This window comes from Elgaria multicarinata, chromosome 1 (genome assembly GCF_023053635.1).
Source record: "Elgaria multicarinata webbii isolate HBS135686 ecotype San Diego chromosome 1, rElgMul1.1.pri, whole genome shotgun sequence".
NCBI lineage: Eukaryota > Metazoa > Chordata > Lepidosauria > Squamata > Anguidae > Elgaria > Elgaria multicarinata.
In genome coordinates this window covers 102,491,791-102,513,265 of record NC_086171.1, presented here as the reverse complement: position 1 = coordinate 102,513,265, position 21,475 = coordinate 102,491,791, and the positions used below count along the sequence as shown (strand labels likewise).

General features: G+C 44.5%; 1 protein-coding gene across 2 annotated transcripts in view; it reads left to right on the top strand.

Moving 5' to 3' along the window:
• ASTN1 (astrotactin 1) overlaps nucleotides 1-21,475 on the top strand; it is a 259,496-nt gene that overhangs the window by 200,974 nt on the left and 37,047 nt on the right. For both annotated transcript variants that reach the window (XR_010025831.1, XM_063134053.1), the window contains exon 16: nucleotides 1,693-1,881. Coding sequence is in view for 1 of the 2 variants with exons in the window: in XM_063134053.1 (XP_062990123.1) it covers nucleotides 1,693-1,881 (189 nt within the window). In the remaining variant the exon portion in view is untranslated. The remainder of the gene's footprint in view (nucleotides 1-1,692; nucleotides 1,882-21,475) is intronic.

Genomic DNA, 21,475 nt, shown 5'->3' with positions numbered 1-21,475 from the left:
ACACCTTAAACCATGGCTTTAACCACAGTGGTTAAGCCAGAAAGCCAGGCTGTGTTCAGAAGGCACCTTAAACCACAGCTTTAACCATGGTGAATAAAGCAAAAAGCCTTATTCACCGTGTTTAAAGCCTTGGTTTAAGGTGTCTTCTGAACAAAGCCTGGCTTCCTGGCTTAAACACCATGGTTAAAGCCATGGTTTAGGGTGTCTTCTGAATGGGCCCATTCAGTCATTGAATATATGAGCTGAAGAATGAAAAATTGAATATGACATTACACAGCCGGCAGGACTTATTGTTTTGTTTTGTTTTTTGTAGAAAAGTTTCTGAGCAGAAACAGTTTACACAATAACCAAGAACTTGGCATTTCAACAGCAGGACCCCTAGCAGTCCAGAAGCATTCTTATAGTTCCTGGTTGGGAGGGAATAGAATTAGTAGCCTGCCTTGTGTGGCGCAGAGTGGTAAGCAGCAGTTACTGCAGCCGAAACTCTCCCCACGGCCTGAGTTTGATCCCAGCGGAAGCTGGTTCTCAGGCAGCCGGCTCAGGTTGACTCAGCCTTCCATCCTTCTGAGGTCAGTAAAATTAGTACCCAGCTAGCTGGGGGGAAAGGTAGCCACGACTGGGGAAGGCAATGGCAAACCACCCCGCTACAAAGTCTGCCAAGAACACTTCAGCGAAAGCAGGCGTCCCTCTAGGAGTCAGCTATGACTCAAGTGCTTGCATGAGAGGGTCCTTTCCTTTCCTTTCTCAGAATAGAATTGGCTAGTTACAGTCATGGCCCGCATCAAGAACTGTCTTTTTAGCCTTGGCTGAGCTGTGGTTTGTTAGGAAACATCAAGTGAATAGAGAGGGCCTCCTGTTGCTATGGAAATTTATTTGTTGTACAAAAAGGTTGATAAAATTATGAACAGAGAGTCTGGGTAGAATTTTTCTCACGGTTATTGAATACCAGAACTTGGGATCATGATCACCCAGTGAAAAAGGTTCAGGAGAGACAGAAAAAAAATCAGTTCTTCAAACAATGAATAGTTAAACTATGGAATTCACTACCAGAATGTGTGGCAGTAGACAAAGGTTTGGATTAGGGATTTCGGAGGAATCTGTCCAGAGGGATGAAGTTTGCCGAGCTTTGATCAGCTCAGCCACCTGGACTTCAGTTCACTTATTTTTATTTTTATTTATTTAAGGATTTTTATGCCGCCATTCAGCCAAAAAAGGCTCTCATGGCGGCTTACAAAAGTATTTCTTGATAGAAATACTTACCTGTGAGGTGTCCCGTCTCGATGCAGATTGAGTCAGGCCAGCTTGACTCAATTTTGTCTTTCTTTTTTTCCTTAAATGAATATTTGCACAAAATTATTTGCATAATTTGGGGTCACTTTTCAAAAAAAGATTTGACACATCTATAAAATATCAGACATAATTAGTCTTTAATAGCTAAATGGAACCTCCTTGTACAGAAGCAGTGTACCCCTCAGGCACTAGGGACAAACAACAGAGAAGAGCTGTTGCCCTCATGTTTTGCTCATGAGGTTCCAGAGGCATCTAGAAGGGCCATTTTGGAAACACAATACTAGATAGACCTTAGTCTGATTCAGTAAGACGGTATGTATGGTTTTCAAAAGGGGGGGTGTTCTCCTGCCTTTCTTGTTTTCTTTCCTAAATTGCTGCCTGCTGTGCCTCTGTCCTCTGCAGCTTTTGGCAATGCCCTCCATTCTTTGGATGGAGCCACATCCCGAGGAGATTTTGTAGCTCTCCTGGACCACTTTGGCAACCATTATATCCAGGAAGCGGTCTACGGCTTTGAGGAGTCCTGCTCTATCTGGTATCCCAACCGGCAGGTCCAAAAGCAGCTCTGGCTGGAATATGAAGATATCAGCAAAGGTAGGGGCCATAGCTGCTGTTCTCTTTAAACACAATGAGATGCCAGTGGAGAGGGGATGCTCAAAGGTGCCAAAGGGTAACTTCTTTATTTGCACCCTTGATGGTGTACGGAAGAGAGCTACCACCTTTTTAAAGCTAGTTTAGCTTGTTTTCAGCACTTGTGTTTTATAAGATTGCTCTGATAAAGGAGCATTTGTCTCTAAAACACACTGGATTAAAATAAAGACGTTTTACTTTGGAACCTCTGAGAATATTTCTCCTTTTGTGTTTTGTTCAATTTGGGTGCCTCCCTTCTGTTTTTTATTTCACTTTAAACTCCCTCTCTTCCCTACCTGTCCCCCCCACTCTCTCTTATGCACACACACACACACACACACACAGACACACACAGGTTTAGAAAGACATATCAATAGTTTGGAGATGTAATAGAACAGGGTTGAGAGACCTGCTGCCAGGAAAGTTCTGCACTCTGAATAAATTATACATCACATTCTTTGCAAAGGTTACTTAACTGCATTATGAATTTTGATTGCAGTGTTTGTACTTTAACAGCTCTTGGAAAAGGGCATTAAAAGAAGGAGCACAATTGAAGGGCAGAACGTATTAAGCTGTGGGAAGAGGAAGAATCTGTGCAAGATATGGAAGTTCTACTGGAAGTCCCAGAGTTCCTGAACATTCACATCCCTGTCAATACACTGTTTTTCCTTTTTTCTATAATCTTGTGGCCTGGAAACTTGGTTTTATTTTAAAAGAAAAGCTGTGATTTTCAGGAAGGTTTTGTCCGAGATTGGATTCCAACACTGCACATGGATTTGTAAAATATGGACAGACCTGAGATGGCAAAAAAAGTGTAGGGCCGTGTCTACACCAGCCAGTTATCCTGAGGTCAGCTCGAGATCGTCCCTGTGCGTTCAAATGACGCACAGGTAAATCCCGGGGTTAGCCAGGGACAAGCTCTCAGTTGTCCTGGTAAAACTGGGGGCATGTCTACACCTCCCGGTGATCCAGGAGGGAGGGGGAGGTGTGGCGTTACATCCCACAAGTCAGTTCCCTTATGCATGTCTAGCATTGATAAGTCTGGTGTGTTTAGAATGTCTTGGGATGGGGAGGAGTGATATATAAGGGAATGACTGAGGAGATTGTGAGCTCTATGTGCGTTAGCTCTTGGTGTGTAGAGTACCTGGGTTCTGGAGAATTTGAGGTTCAGTGTAGAGAGTGGTGTCTTTGGACGGTGGTGTGCAGATAGCCAATTGGTGTATATTAATACTGATAATAAAGAAAGTTCAAGAGTGAAGGTGTGAGAGAGAGGAAAGTGTGTATGAGAAGAGTGAAAGGATTGGATGAGAGGTTTTAAAAAAGGTTTTTTGGAATGTTTTATTATGAAACCAAGCTTGTGAACTTTTAAAATAAAATTTTAATCAGTTTGTTTTAACTACCACAAAAATCCCACATGTCTCTTTGGCATTTATCATCTGCAGTTATTTATGTTTAACACCCACTCTGACAATAATTCACCTCAGTACATATAATTCACAGCGGTTTGATTTATTACTGAAATCCTTCCAATTTAACCCCTTTCTCTACCTAGTTTAGAGAAAGGCAGTGGCTGTCCCTTGCCTCAGGCTCCTCAATTGGTGGGGCTTAGCTTGAGCAGGGAGTGTCCACGGCCAGGCCTCTTGTTCAGAGCCTGTGTCGTGGCAGGAGAATCTCGCAATATGCTGATTGCAAGATCCTCCCCCTGCGTTCACACGTGGCGCGCGACGTCCAGGAAGGAAGGAGGACGTCGCGCCCGCCATTTTTTTTTAAAAAAGACAAGACCTGGAGTGCACCTGCGCTCCGGTGCAAAAGTAAGGTGTGGGTTTTTTTTTTAAAAAAAGTCCCGACCCTGCTCCCCCCACCCCGATGGCCCTGGACGCTCCCGAGCCTGGCTCCTTCCCTCCGGTGTCCCCCACTACTCGCAGGGAAGAGAAAAGAAGCCGAGACAGCTGGCCACAGCACCCGCGGTCCTCGGGATCATCCCGGGACCGCGGGAAAAAGTGAGAAAAAGGGGTATGGCAATATCCCAGGGAAATGGAGGGATCATCCCTTCCTGTGCGTCCATCCATGTGGACGTACAGGGACGATCCCCGGGATATCACCTGGTGTACACATGCCCTGGGACTGGATTTTTCAGGGTTTTTTTTGCGGTCCCGAGACAACCCTGAGGTCCACGGGCAGTGTGGTGCTTGCTCCCAGGGTCATCCCTCCTCCCCACAAATAGTGGGGCTCACCAAACAGACACAGCTCTCTGTGGGGGGAGTCTGTGCCCATCGGAGGCGAGGGAGGAAGCATTTTCACCATCCCTGAGATGGCTCTCAGCGGGAATTTTTTTGTGCAACTGTCTCCGTCTGTAAACACAAAAAGGCACACCAGAATGTCCCTCTTCACTTCCGGGATGATGGGTTGGCATTTGGACCCTGGGGGACGATTCCGGAAGCTGGGAAGCCCGAGTTCCTCCCCCGTCCCTGTCCTGGAAGGCCTGCAGGTGTAGATTAGGCCTAAGAGACCAAGAGTAATATCAGGGAGCCGTGATACCTGAAAAGAAGAATAGCTCAGTGAGGAATGGGCTGGACCATTGTGCAAAGGCTGTCTTTGTGACTTTGTCTTTTAAAACTCTCTTTCTCAATATCTTTGATAATATGGCAGTGATGTTCCTGGGTCCGCTTGCAGACAGATTGTACATTTAAAGGCTGAGCTGCTTTGTACTCAGCCAAATACTTTTAGAAAGGTGATGAGGCTGTTCTTCCAGCAGCAGTGGATAATTTGTTCACAATCAAGGACCACAATGAAAATGTACCGTGGATTTCATAGCAATGCGGTCTATACTCATTTACCTGGGGGTAAGTCCCATTGAACTCTGTGAGGCTTACTTTTGAGTCGACTTATATCAGGATGCATTTAGTTGGTCATGTAAATGATTGTTCTTAAAAGTGAAAGAGCTTTATTATTTATTTATTACATTTTTATACCGCCCAATAGCCGAAGCTCTCTGGGCTTGAGGCTCTGTTCAGATCTACAGTTAAGCGGGTCTTAGGGTTCAGGAACAGACTGCAGCGTTGTACAGATTCCTCCTCTCTTTTGCAGATTCTGCTCCCCCGCTTCTCTCTACCTAGGCATTACATGTGACTGCCACCAAATTGAGTTAAAAGGAGCCTGGGTATGTCCCCAAACCCACTGTGAGAACCCGTTTTTATATTGGAATCCTATGCATGCCTACTCAGAAATAAGTCCCCTTAAGTCCAATGGGGCTTACTCACAGATAAGTGGGTATAGGATTGCTGCCTAAATCAGGGTTCTCAAAATGACCAGGTTGGTAATGGTTCCAGTGAAGAGCTGCTGTAGCATGGTGGCTTCAGAGCTCCAAGTCACGAGGTCCCCAATTCAAATCTTAAGCGATGGCCTTAGACAAGCCCCTATTTCTCAGCCTCAGTCCTCCTCCCCACAATATTGAAATATTAATACTGACCTGTTTGACAGCATGATGTATGTGAAGCTTGATGTAAATGCTAATATATTATTATTATTGCTGTGAACTTGGGGCAGGAGGGTTGATGCATCAGAGAGAGAGAGGAAGGATAGGGGGGACGCGCTCAGGACTCAGAGGTGTACTCAGCCTTTGTACATGTGAGTCAGCTTTTTCATATGAACCTCTTTACAACATGGGCTTAGAAATATTGTGATTATTGATTTGGGATTCCTTTTAATCTGACTCTCTTTTTTCCTGCCCCTTTTATATTTTTGCTACCACGTGTTGTACTTTTCCTACTGCAGCCTTCCTGATGCTTACAACATGGAGAGTTAGAAAGATGCACTTTAAAGAAAGAGTCATGATTCTTGGACGAACAGCAGAAGCTGTTAGGCTGCCCGTGGGTCTGGGAGGGCCACGCAGGGCCCGAAGGCCCCTGGATAGGTTAACAGAAATTTATTTATTTATTTATTACACTTATATACCACCCCCCATAGCTAGAGCTCTCTGGGCGGTTTACAGAAATTCTAAAATAGAGATAAAAATGAGTATACAAAATGTAAAATTCTAAGATGCAGAACATACATACATAAAGCATTAAAAACCATTAAAACTAAACATGTGGGTGATTAAGATGTGCTGCCATATGCCTGGGCAAAGAGGAAAGTCTTAACCTGGCACCGGAAAGATAGCAGTGTTGGCGCCAGGCGAGCCTTTTCAGGGAGATTGTTCCATAGTCTGGGGGCCACCACCGAAAAGGCCCTGTCCCTCATTGCCACACTCCGAGCCTCTCTCGGAGTAGGCACCCGGAGGAGGACCTTAGATGTTGAACGTAGTGACCAGGTATATTCACGTCGGGAGAGGCGTTCCATCAGGTATTGTGGTCCCAAGCCATGTGAGGCTTTATAGGTCAAAACCAGCACCTTGAATTGGGCTTGGAAACATACAGGCAGCCAGTGCAAGCGGAGCAGAGCAGGTGTTATATGGTCGAACCTTCTGGGCATTTAAGGGCATTTGCCCTTAAAATGTAAGATATGAATAACAGAAAGTTTGTTGGCCTAGAACTGGATCAATTCCAGGGGCAATCAGGTATCATACGGAATCATATAGTTGGGCATTACCCTTACGGAAGTTGCCTAAGATGGGCTGGTTGAAAAAACAGGAGATTTATGAGAGTACAACATGTGGGCTAGTAAGCACAAACCACTAGGCCATAAGCCCATTGAAATAAATGGGCTACTGTGCTTTTCTGCAGCTCCTATTCATATCAATGGGACTTACAGAAGAGAACAGCTGAGTGGCTGTATCTAAAATAGCTATGAATAACTATTGTAGCTACTCCATGCTTTTCGCATTCTGATGGTTAAAATCCTGTTAAGCCTCAGGAAATACTTTGGCTTATTCTCGTTCTAATCCCATTTCTGGCGGCTTGGTAAATCAAATTGATTGCTTTCGTACTTGCAGAGGAAAAAGAGAGTGATCCTACATTACATCAAGGTGGATTTGATAAGTTCTCTCCTGTATGCCATTTATTTCTGTGGTTTTGGATGTCATGGGGACATCTTAGAACAAGGACAAATCAATGTAAAGTATTACACATGGCAGCAGGAGAGTTGTGGGGAGAACCCAGGTATAAGATCTGGATTATAACTAGCATGACGATAGCGTTGCCAAAAGGATTTAAGGGTTGCAGTGACTAACAAATTGAACACGAGTCAACATTACAATTCTGTGGCAAAGTGCCATTCTAAATTTATTAACGGAAACATCATCTGTCTTAGACTCAGGAAGTATACAGTACTATTGCTGGACTCAGCACTACTAAAGCTTTATTTGATCCACTGTGTTCATTTCTGGACATCAGTATTGGAACTAGAGTGGGGTGATTAGGGCACCTACCCAGGGCTGGCTTTGCTTAGCCCATTAGGCAGGATAGGGTTACTAGAGCAGGGTGGGGGGCGGGCTTTAGCCTCAGGCACGGTCACGGTTTCCACACCACTAATAGCAGTGGCTTTAACCTTGCCCTCTCAGCAATCCCTGCAGGCAAGTAAGTGGTGTGTGCGTGTGTGTGTGCGTGTGTGTGAGAGAGAGAGAGAATGAGAATGGGGCATCCTGGCCCCATCCATCTCCACCTTGTGCAATTCTAGCCCTGCTAACCTGTGTAGCCCAAGAGGCAAGCCCTGAAGTTCAGAACTGGGTGGAGATGAAGAAATGAAGAGTAAAGCAAATAGGCTCTAGGCTGTTCAAGAAAAGCAGGAAGAAAGTGCAGAGAAGTTCTTGGGCACAGGGGGAAAAAAGGTGATATGGTGCTCCAAACTAACCAGGTTCATCAAGTGAAATCTCCATGGCAGCTAACCACATTGCTGTCAAGATAATTTGGTCAAAATTTTCCAGGCCACTCCTGCGCACAAAGTAACTCTAGGCATAAAATATTTCAAATACTGATTTTTATAAACAGTATTCCAAGAAGAATGTTTGCCCAACATATATGCAAGGGTTTTTTCCCTGGGAGGAATAGTGAAGAAGATAGGGTGGAGATAAGGAATGGGGAATCTCTGGCAAACAGGCTGCACCTGTGGGGGCTTCTCATCTGGCTGGCAGAGGGTTTTTTTCCTTGGGCTGCCCCTGCCCCGATTCCCCTTCACACACCATTGCAAGGTGAGACAAAATGTGCAGATGACACAAAATTGGGTGGGATAGCTGATACCCTGGAAGACAGAAACAAACTTCAAAGTGATCTTGATAGGCTGGAGTGCTGGGCTGAAAACAACAGGATGAAATGTAATAGGGATAAATGCCAAATTCTGCATCCAGGAAATAGAAACCAAAGGCACAGTTACAAGATGGGGGATACTTGGCTCAGCAATACTACAAACGAGAAGGATCTTGGAATTGTTGTAGATCACAAGCTGAATATGAGCCAACAGTGCGATATGGCTGCAAGAAAGGCAAATGCTATTTTGGGCTGCATTAATAGAAGTATAGCTTCCAAATCGCGTGAGGTACTTGTTCCTTTCTATTCAGCCCTGGTTAGGCCTCATCTAGAGTATTGCGTCCAGTTCTGGGCTCCACAATTCAAGAAGGACGCAGACAAGCTGGAGCGTGTTCAGAGGAGGGCAACCAGGATGATCAGGGGTCTGGAAACAAAGCCCTATGAAGACAGACTGGGAGAACTGGGCATGTTTAGCCTGGAGAAGAGAAGATTGAGGGGAGACATGAGAGCACTCTTCAAATACTTAAAAGGTTGTCACACAGAGGAGGGCCAGGATCTCTTCTCGATCCTCCCAGAGTGCAGGACACGGAATAACGGGCTCAAGTTTAAGGAAGCTGGATTCCAGCTGGACATCAGGAAAAACTTCCTGACTGTTAGAGCAGTACGACAATGGAACCAGTTACCTAGGGAGGTTGTGGGCTCTCCCACACTCGAGGCCTTCAAGAGGCAGCTGGACAACCATCTGTCAGGGATGCTTTAGGGTGGATTCCTGCATTGAGCAGGGGGTTGGACTCGATGGCCTTGTAGGCTCCTTCCAACTCTGCTATTCTATGATTCTATGAATGCCCCACTGTTTCAGTGATAACATCTGGGATCAGTCATAACAGTGGGGCATTCCCCGTTATGCGCTGCTTGCCATGCTTATTGAAATGATGCTGCGAGGCGTGTGAAGGAGGCACCTGACTTGGCCAGTGCTGCCCTAATTGGGATAGTGCACAGTGCACAGAGGAGGTGCTGCTCCTTCAAGCCCTGAAAATGGGGCAGGGGTGCAGGGAATGGCATCCGTAGAGGGGACAAGGGTTTGGATCAGGGCCCTGTCTCCTCATGTTATCTTGGCCGCCAGATTGGTTGGGAGGAGGGGTGATCTAGCTCGTGGACCAAAAATGTTCCCCATCCCTGGTGTAGAGGAACATCATTCTAGAAACAGTAGCACGCAACATGGAACTGCTCAGTACTAAGAAGCTTTTGTGAGGGAGGGGAAAGCCTGCTATTGGGGATCTGAGCTACATATGATTGCAGGAGGCCCTAAGTTCTCTGTGCGCAACCTTGCTTAGGAAACTTCACTTCTGTATTAACTTTGGTGATGTGCTTAAATCCATTCAGAAGCTGCTCATCTTTTTTGTTCCGTGTCCGCGCACACACCCACACCCCGCTGCTGTGCATCAAGCACTTTCTAAAACACAGCATTTTCTCCTTTTCACGTTTCAGGCAACACCATTCATAAGCCCTCTCTTTCTTTAGATCGCGCGTTTTCCTCTTTTCTTCTCACCAAGTTTCTCATTTCGGCTTCTCTTCCGTCCTGTCACCTGCCACGTTCTCCGCTTCGTTTTCTTTATCTTTTTCCCCTCGGTGCACGTCAAGAGCTTTATATCGATTGAAAAATTGCAAGAGACAAACCATTCTCTGTCACTGCTGCTTTTTCCCCTGAGCCTGCTAAGCAGCAATTCAAAGCTATCCTAAAGTGGTCCATTTCCAGCACGATGGGGAGGCTAAGCAGTGTCCTGCATTCTCTTGACTGTTCGCTCCCCCCACCCATCTCAGTTTAACAGACTTGTTTTCTTAGTGGGGGTTTCTTCGATAAGGGACTGGCACCAGGCACCAACCTTTTCTCTTCAAAACATTTAGACACAGACAGCCGAAGCTGGGAGACAAACGGTCTTATTAACTCAGGCACAAAGATTCATCTCCCAGGCCTCATAATAAGACTTGGTTACACAAACGTTTGCTCTCACAGATGGGATAAAAGATTCACCGAGTGAATTGGCACCGCCAGTGCTATTAGGTACCTTAGGTTTCTTGTGTCCTCAACCGATTGGGCCACTGTTTACAGCTGTGCCTTATAACACGCTTTTATGAAATGCTGCCATGCAGTTTGTGGGGTTAGGTGCCAGGATCCCAGAGCCAGGGGGAAGGGGACAAGGGATTGCTGCTCGCTATCCTCATGTTCAGGCTAGAGCTTGACCCCAAATCAACACTGCTGACATCAGAATTTCCATGTCTGCATTGTCTTTAGCAGCGCAGCTCTACTAGTTCAAGGGCCTTTTTCAGAATGGTTTAGGGGCAGTTAGGAGCTTGTGCCAATCACATCTTACATTTTAAACAAACATTGGCCAACTCTTCAATGGTGGAGGACTGGGCTCTCCCGGAGCATTCTGCTCCAGGGCCACCCAACTCCTGGCCATGATGATATCACTCCTTTCCCCCAGCTGTTTGGGCTTGGAACACGTGATCCACCTACTCAGTTCCTCCCATTTCCAGGACATCTCTGGAAGTCATAGTCATAGTTTGTTTATTTCGGTCATAGACTAGCACAACAGAAAACATCATCACAATAAAATTAAAAACCCCAATATACAATAAAATACATACATAAAATCCGTAAAATGTGGCAGTCTCAGCCTAAGTCTAATGTGCAATAGAATTCTTCAACATTAATTTTCGTCGGCTTATGGCAGCCGCACAAAAATTGGCCACTTTTAGAGTAACCTGAGGATTCTGATCCGATAGAAGATGTTTTATGTAATATTCATCTGATCTACCGGGAGTTCGCTGCAAGATAGAGGTTATAAATGTTTGCCGTAAATCTTGATAAAAGGAACAATACAGCAGAACATGGCCTACTGTTTCCACTTTACCCATCTCACAAGGACATACCCGTTCTTGGTAGGGTACATTTCCAAACCTTCCATCCAAAAGGGCTGAAGGTAGAACGTTAAACCTGGCCAGAGTGAAAGCTTTCCTGAATTTAGGAATATTCAAGTCCACCAGATATTTTGCATAAGCAAATATCCTCCCATTATCTCTAAATTCAGGATACCTTGAAGCCAAACTCAAATGATTTTGCAATTCTATATCCCAAATATGTTGTTGAATTGTCATTTTAGCTTTTTCATAACCAAGAGCAACTAGGGCATTTGGTGAGAAGCCTAGAACTCTCAGTTTTTCATATAGCGTAGTTTTCCATTTTGTCTGGAATGTATCAATTAATGTCAGTGGGGCACAGCTCAGTCTGTGGAGGTGTCCAAGTCATCGTCTGGTCGAATATTGCTGGATGACATTCAATTTTTAGAACCAGATGATGTGGGCTGGGTACTTAGTCAAAATCAACCAACCTCCTGTTAACTCAACCATTGTAACTTAACACATCTAGTATGACTTGATGAGTCCAGAGGGTTATGCATTTCTCCTTACGAGAGGGAGTAGTCTCAATCTATTTAAAGGAGGTGTGGCAGAGGGACCACTTCTGGGGAAAAAATATTGTTGGAGCTAGAAGATCTGAATAGTTACAGGCCGGTGGCTAACATCTCCTTCCTGGGCAAGGTGCTTGAGTGTCCTGCTCCATCTCAAATTCTGTCATCTGCTTTGGGTGACAGTTCAGGTGAGGCGGCATGACATGGAACAGACAACTGGAACAGGAGCCGTTTTAGTACAACCCCCAACACCACTGGTTCCAGCCCATAACTGAGAGTGATTTCTGAAATCTCTTCATTGGCTTCCAATTCACTTCAGAATCCAATATAAACTTCTCCTGTTGACCTACAAAGCTTTTCACTGTCTAGCTCCTTCCTATCTTTCCTCTCCCATCTCACACTATTGCCCCGCTCGTGCTCTTCGCTCCTCTGATGCCATGTTTCTCGCCTGCCCAAGGGCCTCTACTTCCCTTGCTCGGCTTCGTCCATTTTCTTCTGCTGCCCCTTACGCCTGGAACGCTCTTCCAGAACATTTGAGAACTACAAGTTCAACCGCAGCTTTTAAAGCTCAGCTAAAAACTTTTCTTTTTCCTAAAGCTTTTATAACTTGATTTTGTTCTGACTTTTATACTGTTAGTTTTACTCTACCCTGTGCCTGTTTGGTGCATTCTCTTCCCCTCCTTATTGTTTTATTATGATTTTATTAGAATGTAAGCCTATGCAGCAGGGTCTTGCTATTTTATTGTTTTACTCTGTACAGCACCATGTACATTGATGGCGCTATATAAATAAATAAATAAATAATAATAATAATGATTTCAAGAGACAGAGAGCAACCCTGCAACAAGAGTACTGACAAGTCACCGTAGCAGTGACTGGCAGGGATTTATAATCAGGCCAGAAGAGTCTTTCTGGAAGCTCCTCCCCATCAGGTAGCTGTTAAAGGGCCAGCAGCCTTTTTCTGTAGGCATTGGCTTCTCCTGGGGAGTGAAGATTGGAGGAGTGAGGGAGCCAGTTGAGGACTGCTCCTTGAGGTCTCCCTATTTACTAAAGGAGTCTGAGGTCCCCGCCTTGGAGTCAGAGGGCAGTAGCACCTTGTGGGAACCATCTGGATAGGATAGGAATTATGAGACAGTGGTCCTCAGTTCAGAAGCACCAGGGATTGGTTTTGGCACCTCCTTAGAGTCACTGTCAATGAGCCATGACATCAAGTGGATGTGGCTGATCAAATCCAGACACACTTGGATGAAATAGATTTTTGAGGTTCATTTCAGTTGAGATTTAGGCTTGGCTCTGGCACTGAACCAACCGCCTCATGGGAGCTTCTGTTCAACTACATGGCATTTATGCTTTCAGGTCCCATAGGGTTCCAGCTTATCCCCTATGCTGTTTAACAACTATATGAAACTCCAGGCCTTCTGATTTCCACAGCATAGTTGGTTCTGAAAGACAGTATAGTTTATCACCAGAGTACTGGGTTTGGACATGGGAACCACTGAGGAGCAGCCCCTGGCACTTGCCTGGTCTTATACGGGGTGACAACATTGGTCCATCTAGCCCAGTGTTGACCGCTCTGACCAGCAATGGCTCTCCAAGGTCTTAGGCACTGGTGGTTCTTAGTCCTGCCTATCAAGTTCATTTTAGCTGCTGCTGCAGGCTGAACATGAGACCTTCTGTAAAGCAAAGCATGTGTTCCGCAACTGAGATGGCTCTTTGTATGGGAGTCTAAACTTAACAGGCTGCAGAGGCTATAACATTCTTTGAAGTAAGGCCTTTCCTTGGGAATGAGGGGGGTTGTAGGGTTACAGCTTGAAGAAACCTGGTCTTTCTTTCTTTCTTTCTTTCTTGTTCCTTAATTCAGAAATTATTTTTTTTTCTCCATGCAGAAAACTAGGTGTCAGGGAGTTGGCTAGATTAGAACTCTGTTCTTTGACATGATAGTGTTCTTTGTGTAGGACATCTTGATTTTATTTTATTTTTGGGAGCAACATTCAGTCATGTGAGCCTAACCTGCAGTCTGAAATAACCAAAGCAAAGACACAGGTTTAGCACTACAGTGAGAAGAAGGCCTATATGTGCCGAATCTTTTTATTATTATTGTTGTGAATTTAACAAAACAGGAAAAAAAGAAAAAGAAAAACAGAAACATTGCGTACAGAGGAATATTATCTTTCTTTCATCAGATACACCATTCATAAAAAAGGAGAGAATTATGCATAGGTTTCAAGGAAAGCAGACCAAATATCCATGTACTTATCCACTCGCAAGTGGCGTCTATATAACACCCGTTGAAATGTTGATAGCATTGTTAAGTCCTCAGTCCATTACCTTCCAACTGCCTCCTCGCAGACTCAGGCTCCCAGCACAGAACCATCTCACACACACCCAGCTGCAACAACTTTTTGGGACTGGGAGCTTAAGAGGCAGGCTCCTTTGGGGGTGTTGTGTATTTTAAACTTTTTTTTTTTACATTTCTTTTCCTATGTTTTAAAATGTATGTTTTAAACTTTGTAATACCGCTTTGAGGCCCAGTATTGGGCAAAAAGCGGAATACTAATACTAATAATAATAATAATGAGCAATTATCCTTCCATGTTCCAATTCTTTGTAATCTCGTTTACCTAGAGGGACAGATAAAGCTATTCAACAACCTTCTTCAAGCCCACTACTGTGGGCTTGAAGAAGTTTTATGGAGGATGAGTCTTCTCTCATTCCAGGTCAACAGGATGCCCAATTATTTTGGATTCCAGATATACTTCTCTGCAGAGTCAATCCAGATCATTTTAGTTGGATTACTGTAGATCTCCCCCAATATGGGAAGAAATCTCATGTTTGTGGCTAGAGGAAGAGGATCCCTCCAGCGGGGGCATGATGAAAGGAGGTCTCATTTTAAATGCACAGCTGTACAGCTGTGAATAACTGCACAACCTTTTTATTTTAAAACCTGCATTCCTGAGCAGGTGTGCATGCATTTTCTGAACCTAAATAAATACATAGATAGAAAGGAAACTTGAAATGGCCCATTGCAGCACTGTACGGTGACTTGTAGCATGTGCTTCCACTGTGAGCACAAAGGATAAAGCACACATGACCTTCAGACGTCTTCTAGTCCTCCCACAATTGCAACATTATGAGTGTGTGGAACTCAATCATGCTATAAATACAGTTTGTACACTTATACTCATTAATATGTGACCACAGGTCAGCAATTGCATATGGAAAAAAATACCAGCACATTCGTCCCTTGGAAACAAAAGGGCTTCAGGGTAGATTCTGCACTGGTCAAAGACAACTACTTCATAGACAAGGAACATTAAGGCTGGGATATAACTGGCTGACATAAGGCCGGCCATGGCAGGGAATTATTTTTAGATATACTTGGATTTTTACTTGCTATTGTTAAGATATTGGAAGTCAGAAACTCTTGGCAATCTACTGCAAATCACCCATTTACTTATAGCAGAAAATCCCAATTTACCTTCTGTCTGTTCCTAGTCTATAAACGATTGCATAAAATCTTAGGAAGCATTCCCTCGCAGTGCCCTAAGTTACATTTGCAAGCAGTGCTCTGCCTCTGGAAAAGAGCCAGCCAAAATCCAAATCCCCCCTTTCTCCATTGAAGGTGGTTGGCAGCTTGGAGACTCAGAACTGACAAGCAGAGCTTAACTTTACATCTTGGACACAGAGGAAAGGGTGCCTCCTGCTGTGTGGGCATTCAGGAAGCTCTAGCTCCATGGCATCAGCTTGCCTTTTCCTCTTAAATAGAAAGTATCTGTCAATCGCTCAGTTTAAAGCAGTGGTTCCCAAACTTTTTCAGGTCACCACCCCCTTGGTTCCACCAACTCATGCCCAGTGCCCCCTACCCTACACAATAAAAACCATTATTCAAAATAGCGGTTTTCAACGACCCATTAAGGAAGATAAAAACAATAAAATTCAAAACAGTAACAATTAATTGAATATTTATTCAAAATCTGAAGCACCCACCACAGGCTTGCCGAGGGAGGGAGGGAAAAGAGAGCGAACGCCTCTGTTTTGCAGCCGTCGTGGCGGGGCACACCGAGCAGGGTATGTCTTTTCATTAGCGTTTTGTCTTTTCATTAGCGTTTTGGTGCTTTTGAAACATTTCAATTCACCATTAAAAGGACTCTTCTTAAACGGTATTAATACATGTGTGGATTCTTCCCCTACATGGCTTGGGACCAAACTACTTTCTCTCATAAAAATGTCCCTGGGTGTTAAGACCTTCTGGAGAGGCAGTTCTCGGAAAAGACCACCTTAAGCACCCCCTGCCGCCCCCTTATTATTATTATTATTATTTATTTATTTATATAGCACCATCAGTGTACATGGTGCTGTACAGAGTAAAACAGTAAATAGCAAGACCCTGCCGCATAGGCTTACAATCTAATAAAATCATAGTAAAACAATAAGGAGGGGAAGAGAATGCAAACAGGTACAGGGTAGGGCAAGCAGGCACAGGGTAGGGTAAAACTAACAGTAGAAAGTAACAGTAGAAGTCTGCACAACATCAAGTTTTAAAAGCTTTAAACCCTTTCCTCTTAATGCCCCCCTATGCAATCCCACCGCCCCCAAGGGGGCAGTACCACCCACTTTGGGAACCACTGGTTTAAAGCCAGTGAGGAAATATAACTTGCCAATGGATCTGGGGTGTTTCTTGTCTAATGCTGTATGGCAGACAAGATATGGGAGCAAGGAAAAGGCACCAAGCTGCCCAAGCCCAGCTCCCTCGATCTCACCAGCCCTGCCTACTCACTAAGCCTTGTCCCCTCTATTGCTGTGGTTCATGGGTAAATATAACTGTGTGAAAAGTTAGCCCCAAATAGTACGTTGTTATTCCTCCCTGTCATTTTGCCACAGCTCAGAGTTCGAGGGGGTGCTGGCTCGGGAGAGTGGCACCTGCCCCGTTTGTCATTTTCTTGTCGGTTTTGCATTTACTTTGTGGAGGTAAATTAACAGAAAGCCAGGGTAAATTAACAGAACAGGTCAATTAACAGTCAATTAACAGGTGAATTAACAGAAATTTAATAGGGATAAATGCCAAGTTCTACATCTAGGAAATAGAAACGAAATGCACAGTTATAAGATGGGGGATACTTGGCTCAGCAATACTACAAACGAGAAGGATCTTGGAATTGTTGTAGATCACAAGCTGAATATGAGCCAACAGTGCAATATGGCTGCAAGAAAGGCAAATGCTCTTTTGGGCTGCATTAATTAGAGGTATAGCTTCCAAATCATGTGAGGTACTGGTTCCTCTAGGTTAGGCCTCATCTAGAGTATTACGTCCAGTTCTGGGCTCCACAATTCAAGAAGGATGCAGACAAGCTGGAACGTGTTCAGAGGGCAACCAGGATGATCAGGGGTCTGGAAACAAAGCCCTATGAAGAGAGACTGAAAGAACTGGGCATGTTTAGCCTGGAGAAGAGAAGATGGAGGAGAGATATGATAGTACTCTTCAAATACTTAAAAGGTTGTCCCACAGAGGAGGGCCAGGATCTCTTCTCGATTCTCCCAGAGTGCAGGACACGGAATAATGGGATCAAGTTAAAGGAAGCCAGATTCCAGCTGGACATCAGGAAAAACTTCCTGACTGTTAGAGCAGTACTACAATGGGATCAGTGACCAAGGGAGGTTGTGGGCTCTCCCACACTAGAGGCCTTCAAGAGGCAGCTGGACAACCATCTGTCAGGGATGCTTTAGGGTGGATTCCTGAATTGAGCAGGGGGTTGGACTCGATGGCCTTGTAGGTCCCTTCCAACTCTGCTATTCTATGGTGTCCACAGAGGAGTGCTCATATGATGGCAAATCTGCTGTTTCCTTCACTAGCTGGGGTGGTGGTGGTGGTGTTTGCGAAGGTTAGGGAGTCAATGGGTTTGGCCACTGCCATGATACAAAGCCACACAGCCCTTTCACCATGAACAGTAAAAGAACTAAAGCAAGTTCAGGGTTTATTCCACGGAAGTTTCTGATAAGCTATTTGTTAATAACTTTAAAGGGGCATAGCTCATGTGAGCTTCTTCCATTCCCAGTTCAGTATTTTATTAGTAGTATTCTTGCTCAGGAAGCAAATATGAGGTTATGACACCTTATTGCCACAACAGCCCTCTGAAGTAGGTTAATCTTAGAGTGAAACTTTTGATCCAATGCCACGCAGTCTGAGGTTCATGTGTGAGTTGAGATATGATAGGGTGACCACACGAAAAGGAGGACCAGGCTCCTGTACCTTTAACAGTTTTACTGAAAAGGGAATTTCAGCAGGTGTCATTTGTATATATGGAGAACCTGGTGAAATTTCTTCTTCATCACAACAGTTAAAGCTGCCCTCCTTTAAATCTGGTCACTCTAGTATAGCTCCTGCAGCTTTAACTGTTGTGATGAAGAGGGAATTTCATCAGGTTCTTCATATATACAAATGACACCTGCTGAAATTCCCTTTTCTATGCAACTGTTAAAGATACAGGAGCCCTGTCCTCCTTTTCATATGGTCACCCTAAGATATGATCATAGGTTCTCCCTAGGACATGTTTAACTATCCCAAGGGTAGGCAATATGGCAACCACCAAGGTGCCCTACTTTCCCACTTTAAAATAATAATAATAATAATAATAATAATAATAATAATAATAATAATAATAATAATCAACAACAACAACAACAACACATTCTCTTACCCGTAGCTAGGATTGCTATGAAAAAGGTTTCTATTGGTGCTAAAAACTGGGTTCAAAGGAGCTTTTTAGTGTGTTGGGGCTAGGATATGGCTATTAGTCCCTATCTGCATAAGCAGGCAGGTGAGGCAGGAAAGGAGGCTGAGCTCAGGATGCATTGAACAAGCACTGACTGCACATATCTGGACACCTCTTCACCTCTGTCTTTGTAGGAAGCATTCAAACGTGCCTTTGGTCTTATTGGAAAACTTTTTTCTAGATCCACTCTCAAAGACTTTCCCTGGAAACCAGACATCGCAAAGATCTACTGTATTAATCTCCATCATTATTTTGCAGTTGGGTTTTCCCTGAAGCTTTTATTCCACAAGTGCCTAGGCATTTGCAAAACTAGAAAGAGGCAAGAACTAACCAGCTCCAAAACTGGGGCAGTGGGTAAAATCGGCCTGGCAAGCAAGTCGGGAAACGGAGAGGTGAATGGGAATACACACTTCACACACAAAACACTGAAGCTGGCAAGGCCTCATCCCAGCTTCAGTAGCAGCTGCCAACGGCAAGCCGGAACAGTTGGCATTAAATTTAGAATAGAAACCAATTAAAAGATAACAAGTGAACATAAGAGAACATATGCTCAGGATAGCAAGAATCTAAGTGTTTGAAAAAAGCATGACCTCCAGCTATCGCAAGGGAAGTTTAAATATTGTTCGAAAACCCACAAAAGTATTTCAAAGCAGACAGATCTGGCTGCTGGAAACTGCTCTGACCTTGGCCAGGCAATTTGTATTAATGAGGGAGAGCCAGGTCAACTGGGTGCTTGGAGTAAGGATCTTAGAAAAATTTGGGCAGAGATGTGAATGCCTTGTGCTAACCAAAATCCAAATTCTGCACTGGGAGAATATCCCAATTTCTACATTCAAAATAAATTGCACAGATGAATCCATAAATAGGTGTATTTTAAATAAATGTGGTCAATTTGCATGTCACCTTCAGAATTACATTTGCCAGGTTTTTCAATAATAGGCAGTTTTACCAGAAAAGGATAATATGTCAAAGAGGCAGTGGAAGATGATAGGAAGGGAAACTTGACTGGTAGTGTTAGTTGTAAGAGAGGGAGACAGAAATAGGGTTGGAATGCAGGCCAGGCATTCTCAGATTAAGACCTGTTGCTTGATTACAGTCAAATATTCCACAAAGTCCTTGCAGCCTACCTTTCCATTGGTGTTATGGGGTCAGCAGCACTGTTAGCAGGTGCCCAGACAATAGTGATGATAATACTGTGGTAGGTGCTAAATGAATATAGAAAAGCTGTCTCACTTTCTGGTCCTTCCCCCAGCCAAGGGGACCTGGGTTGCCTTCCCAATCTGTCCTCAAGCCTTGTGGTGCTGTTGTTAAATGCCAAGCCAATCTGAATAAGGCAACTACCATCCAGGACATGATCCTAGAAGAGGGGGCCAACCACTGAAACAGGGTGGGCTAGTTGTGTGGTCTCTCACTCTATCCATCTAGATTTTTAGTGCAGCACTAATATAGGTTGGGGGCCAGAGAGGAGAGCTGAGCTGATGTGGTCTCTAACAGCGATGGACATTTTTTTTTCTGTCAGGGACTGCATTCCCATGTGGATAATCATGTCAGCAGTGGGCAAAGCCAGAGCCAAACATGGGTGGGTCACACCTTCTCTCTCTCTCTCTCTCTCTCTCTCTCACACACACACACACACACACACTCTGTCCCTCCCTTCACCAGGGAAGGGACTGATGGCCCTTGGCAGAGGTCTGAACTGATCACATGCAGAGGGCTTTTGAAATGAGTTCAAGAACTTCAGGTTTCTTATCCTTGGTCTATAAAGATACCACCTTCCTCTCCAGGCTTCTGTCTGGGCAAGTTCTAGTTTTGACTGTTTGTACCAGATGTTGAGTATTTCGGAAAGATTGGGGATTCTGATAGCGTACGAACTATCTCACTGCCCAGCAGTCTCCCTACCTAATCTGATGGAGGTGATCTCAGATTTTGTGTTTGTTGACAACCGCGGGGCTACCCCAGCATATCATTTGCCCAGCATATGCAGCAGGTCTCACTCTGGACCCAACATCTTCGACTGGGCAGGAGGATGAGAATTTTGAAGGGGTGTGTGGGGGAGGTTTCTCTTGGTAAGGTTTTGAGTTCAGTAGCAATCTCCTTCAGCAGGGACCTGCAGTGGACCTATTAGAACCATCCACCAACTGAGGTTGATAGATCCTGGTGGATTCCTTAGAGCTCTCAGGAGTTTCCAGTAGACATGGCTGGCCTTGTTGAAGCCCTCATCGCTCTGTTGACTGTAGAAATGTCTTGGGCAGTTGACACAATTCTGCTCAGTGGAGCCCATAAAAATTCCAGGCCAACTCAGTTAATTTGGGGAAGGTTCACCCAGGCTCCCTTCACACCTGCCTTCACACCTGTTCATTTTCAAAGTGGTGCACATTATTACTTCTAAAGCATTATTACTCTACCTGGAGGATCACCTCCTATCATACAAAGCTGCCCAAACTCTGTGGTCATCATCTGATTTTGAATCCATGTGTACATTCAATCATGTTAGTACTTTATTAGGGTTGGCACTTTGTTTTCTGACAGGCTCCTCATCTTTGCCAGCTATATGGCAGCAGTCAGGTACATCATGGCCCTCTCCGTGCTGAGAATAGCTGTACCTATTGAACTGGGCTTGTGCAGATGGGAGAGAATTTTATTTCAATTTGCAAAGCTCTTCATATTGCCAGAGCAAACGAACTTGTGGTTTACAAAAGTTGAATGCAGGAGAAAGCGAAACTGACAGATTCACCCATCCCTATGAAAGATGACATCGACATTCTCTAAATCAATCAATAAATAAATGGTGGGAGTTGATTGGCATTTATCTCTCAAAATTGTCATTTGAGATTTTTTAACTGTTTATTTAAGTTTTTAAAACATTAAACAATAAGGGAAGGGAAGGAAAGGAACCTCTCGTGCAAGCACTGAGTCATTACTGACTCTTGGAGGGACGCCAGATTTCGCTGACATTTTCTTGGCAGGCCTTATAGCGGGGTGGTTTGCCGTTGCCTTCCCCGGCCTTTATTACCTTTCCCCCAGAGCTAACTGGGTACTCATTTTACCAACCTCGGGACGATGGAAGGCTGAGTCGATCCGAGTCGGCTGCCTGAAACCAGCTTCCGCTGGGATCGAACTCAGGCCGTGGGGAGAG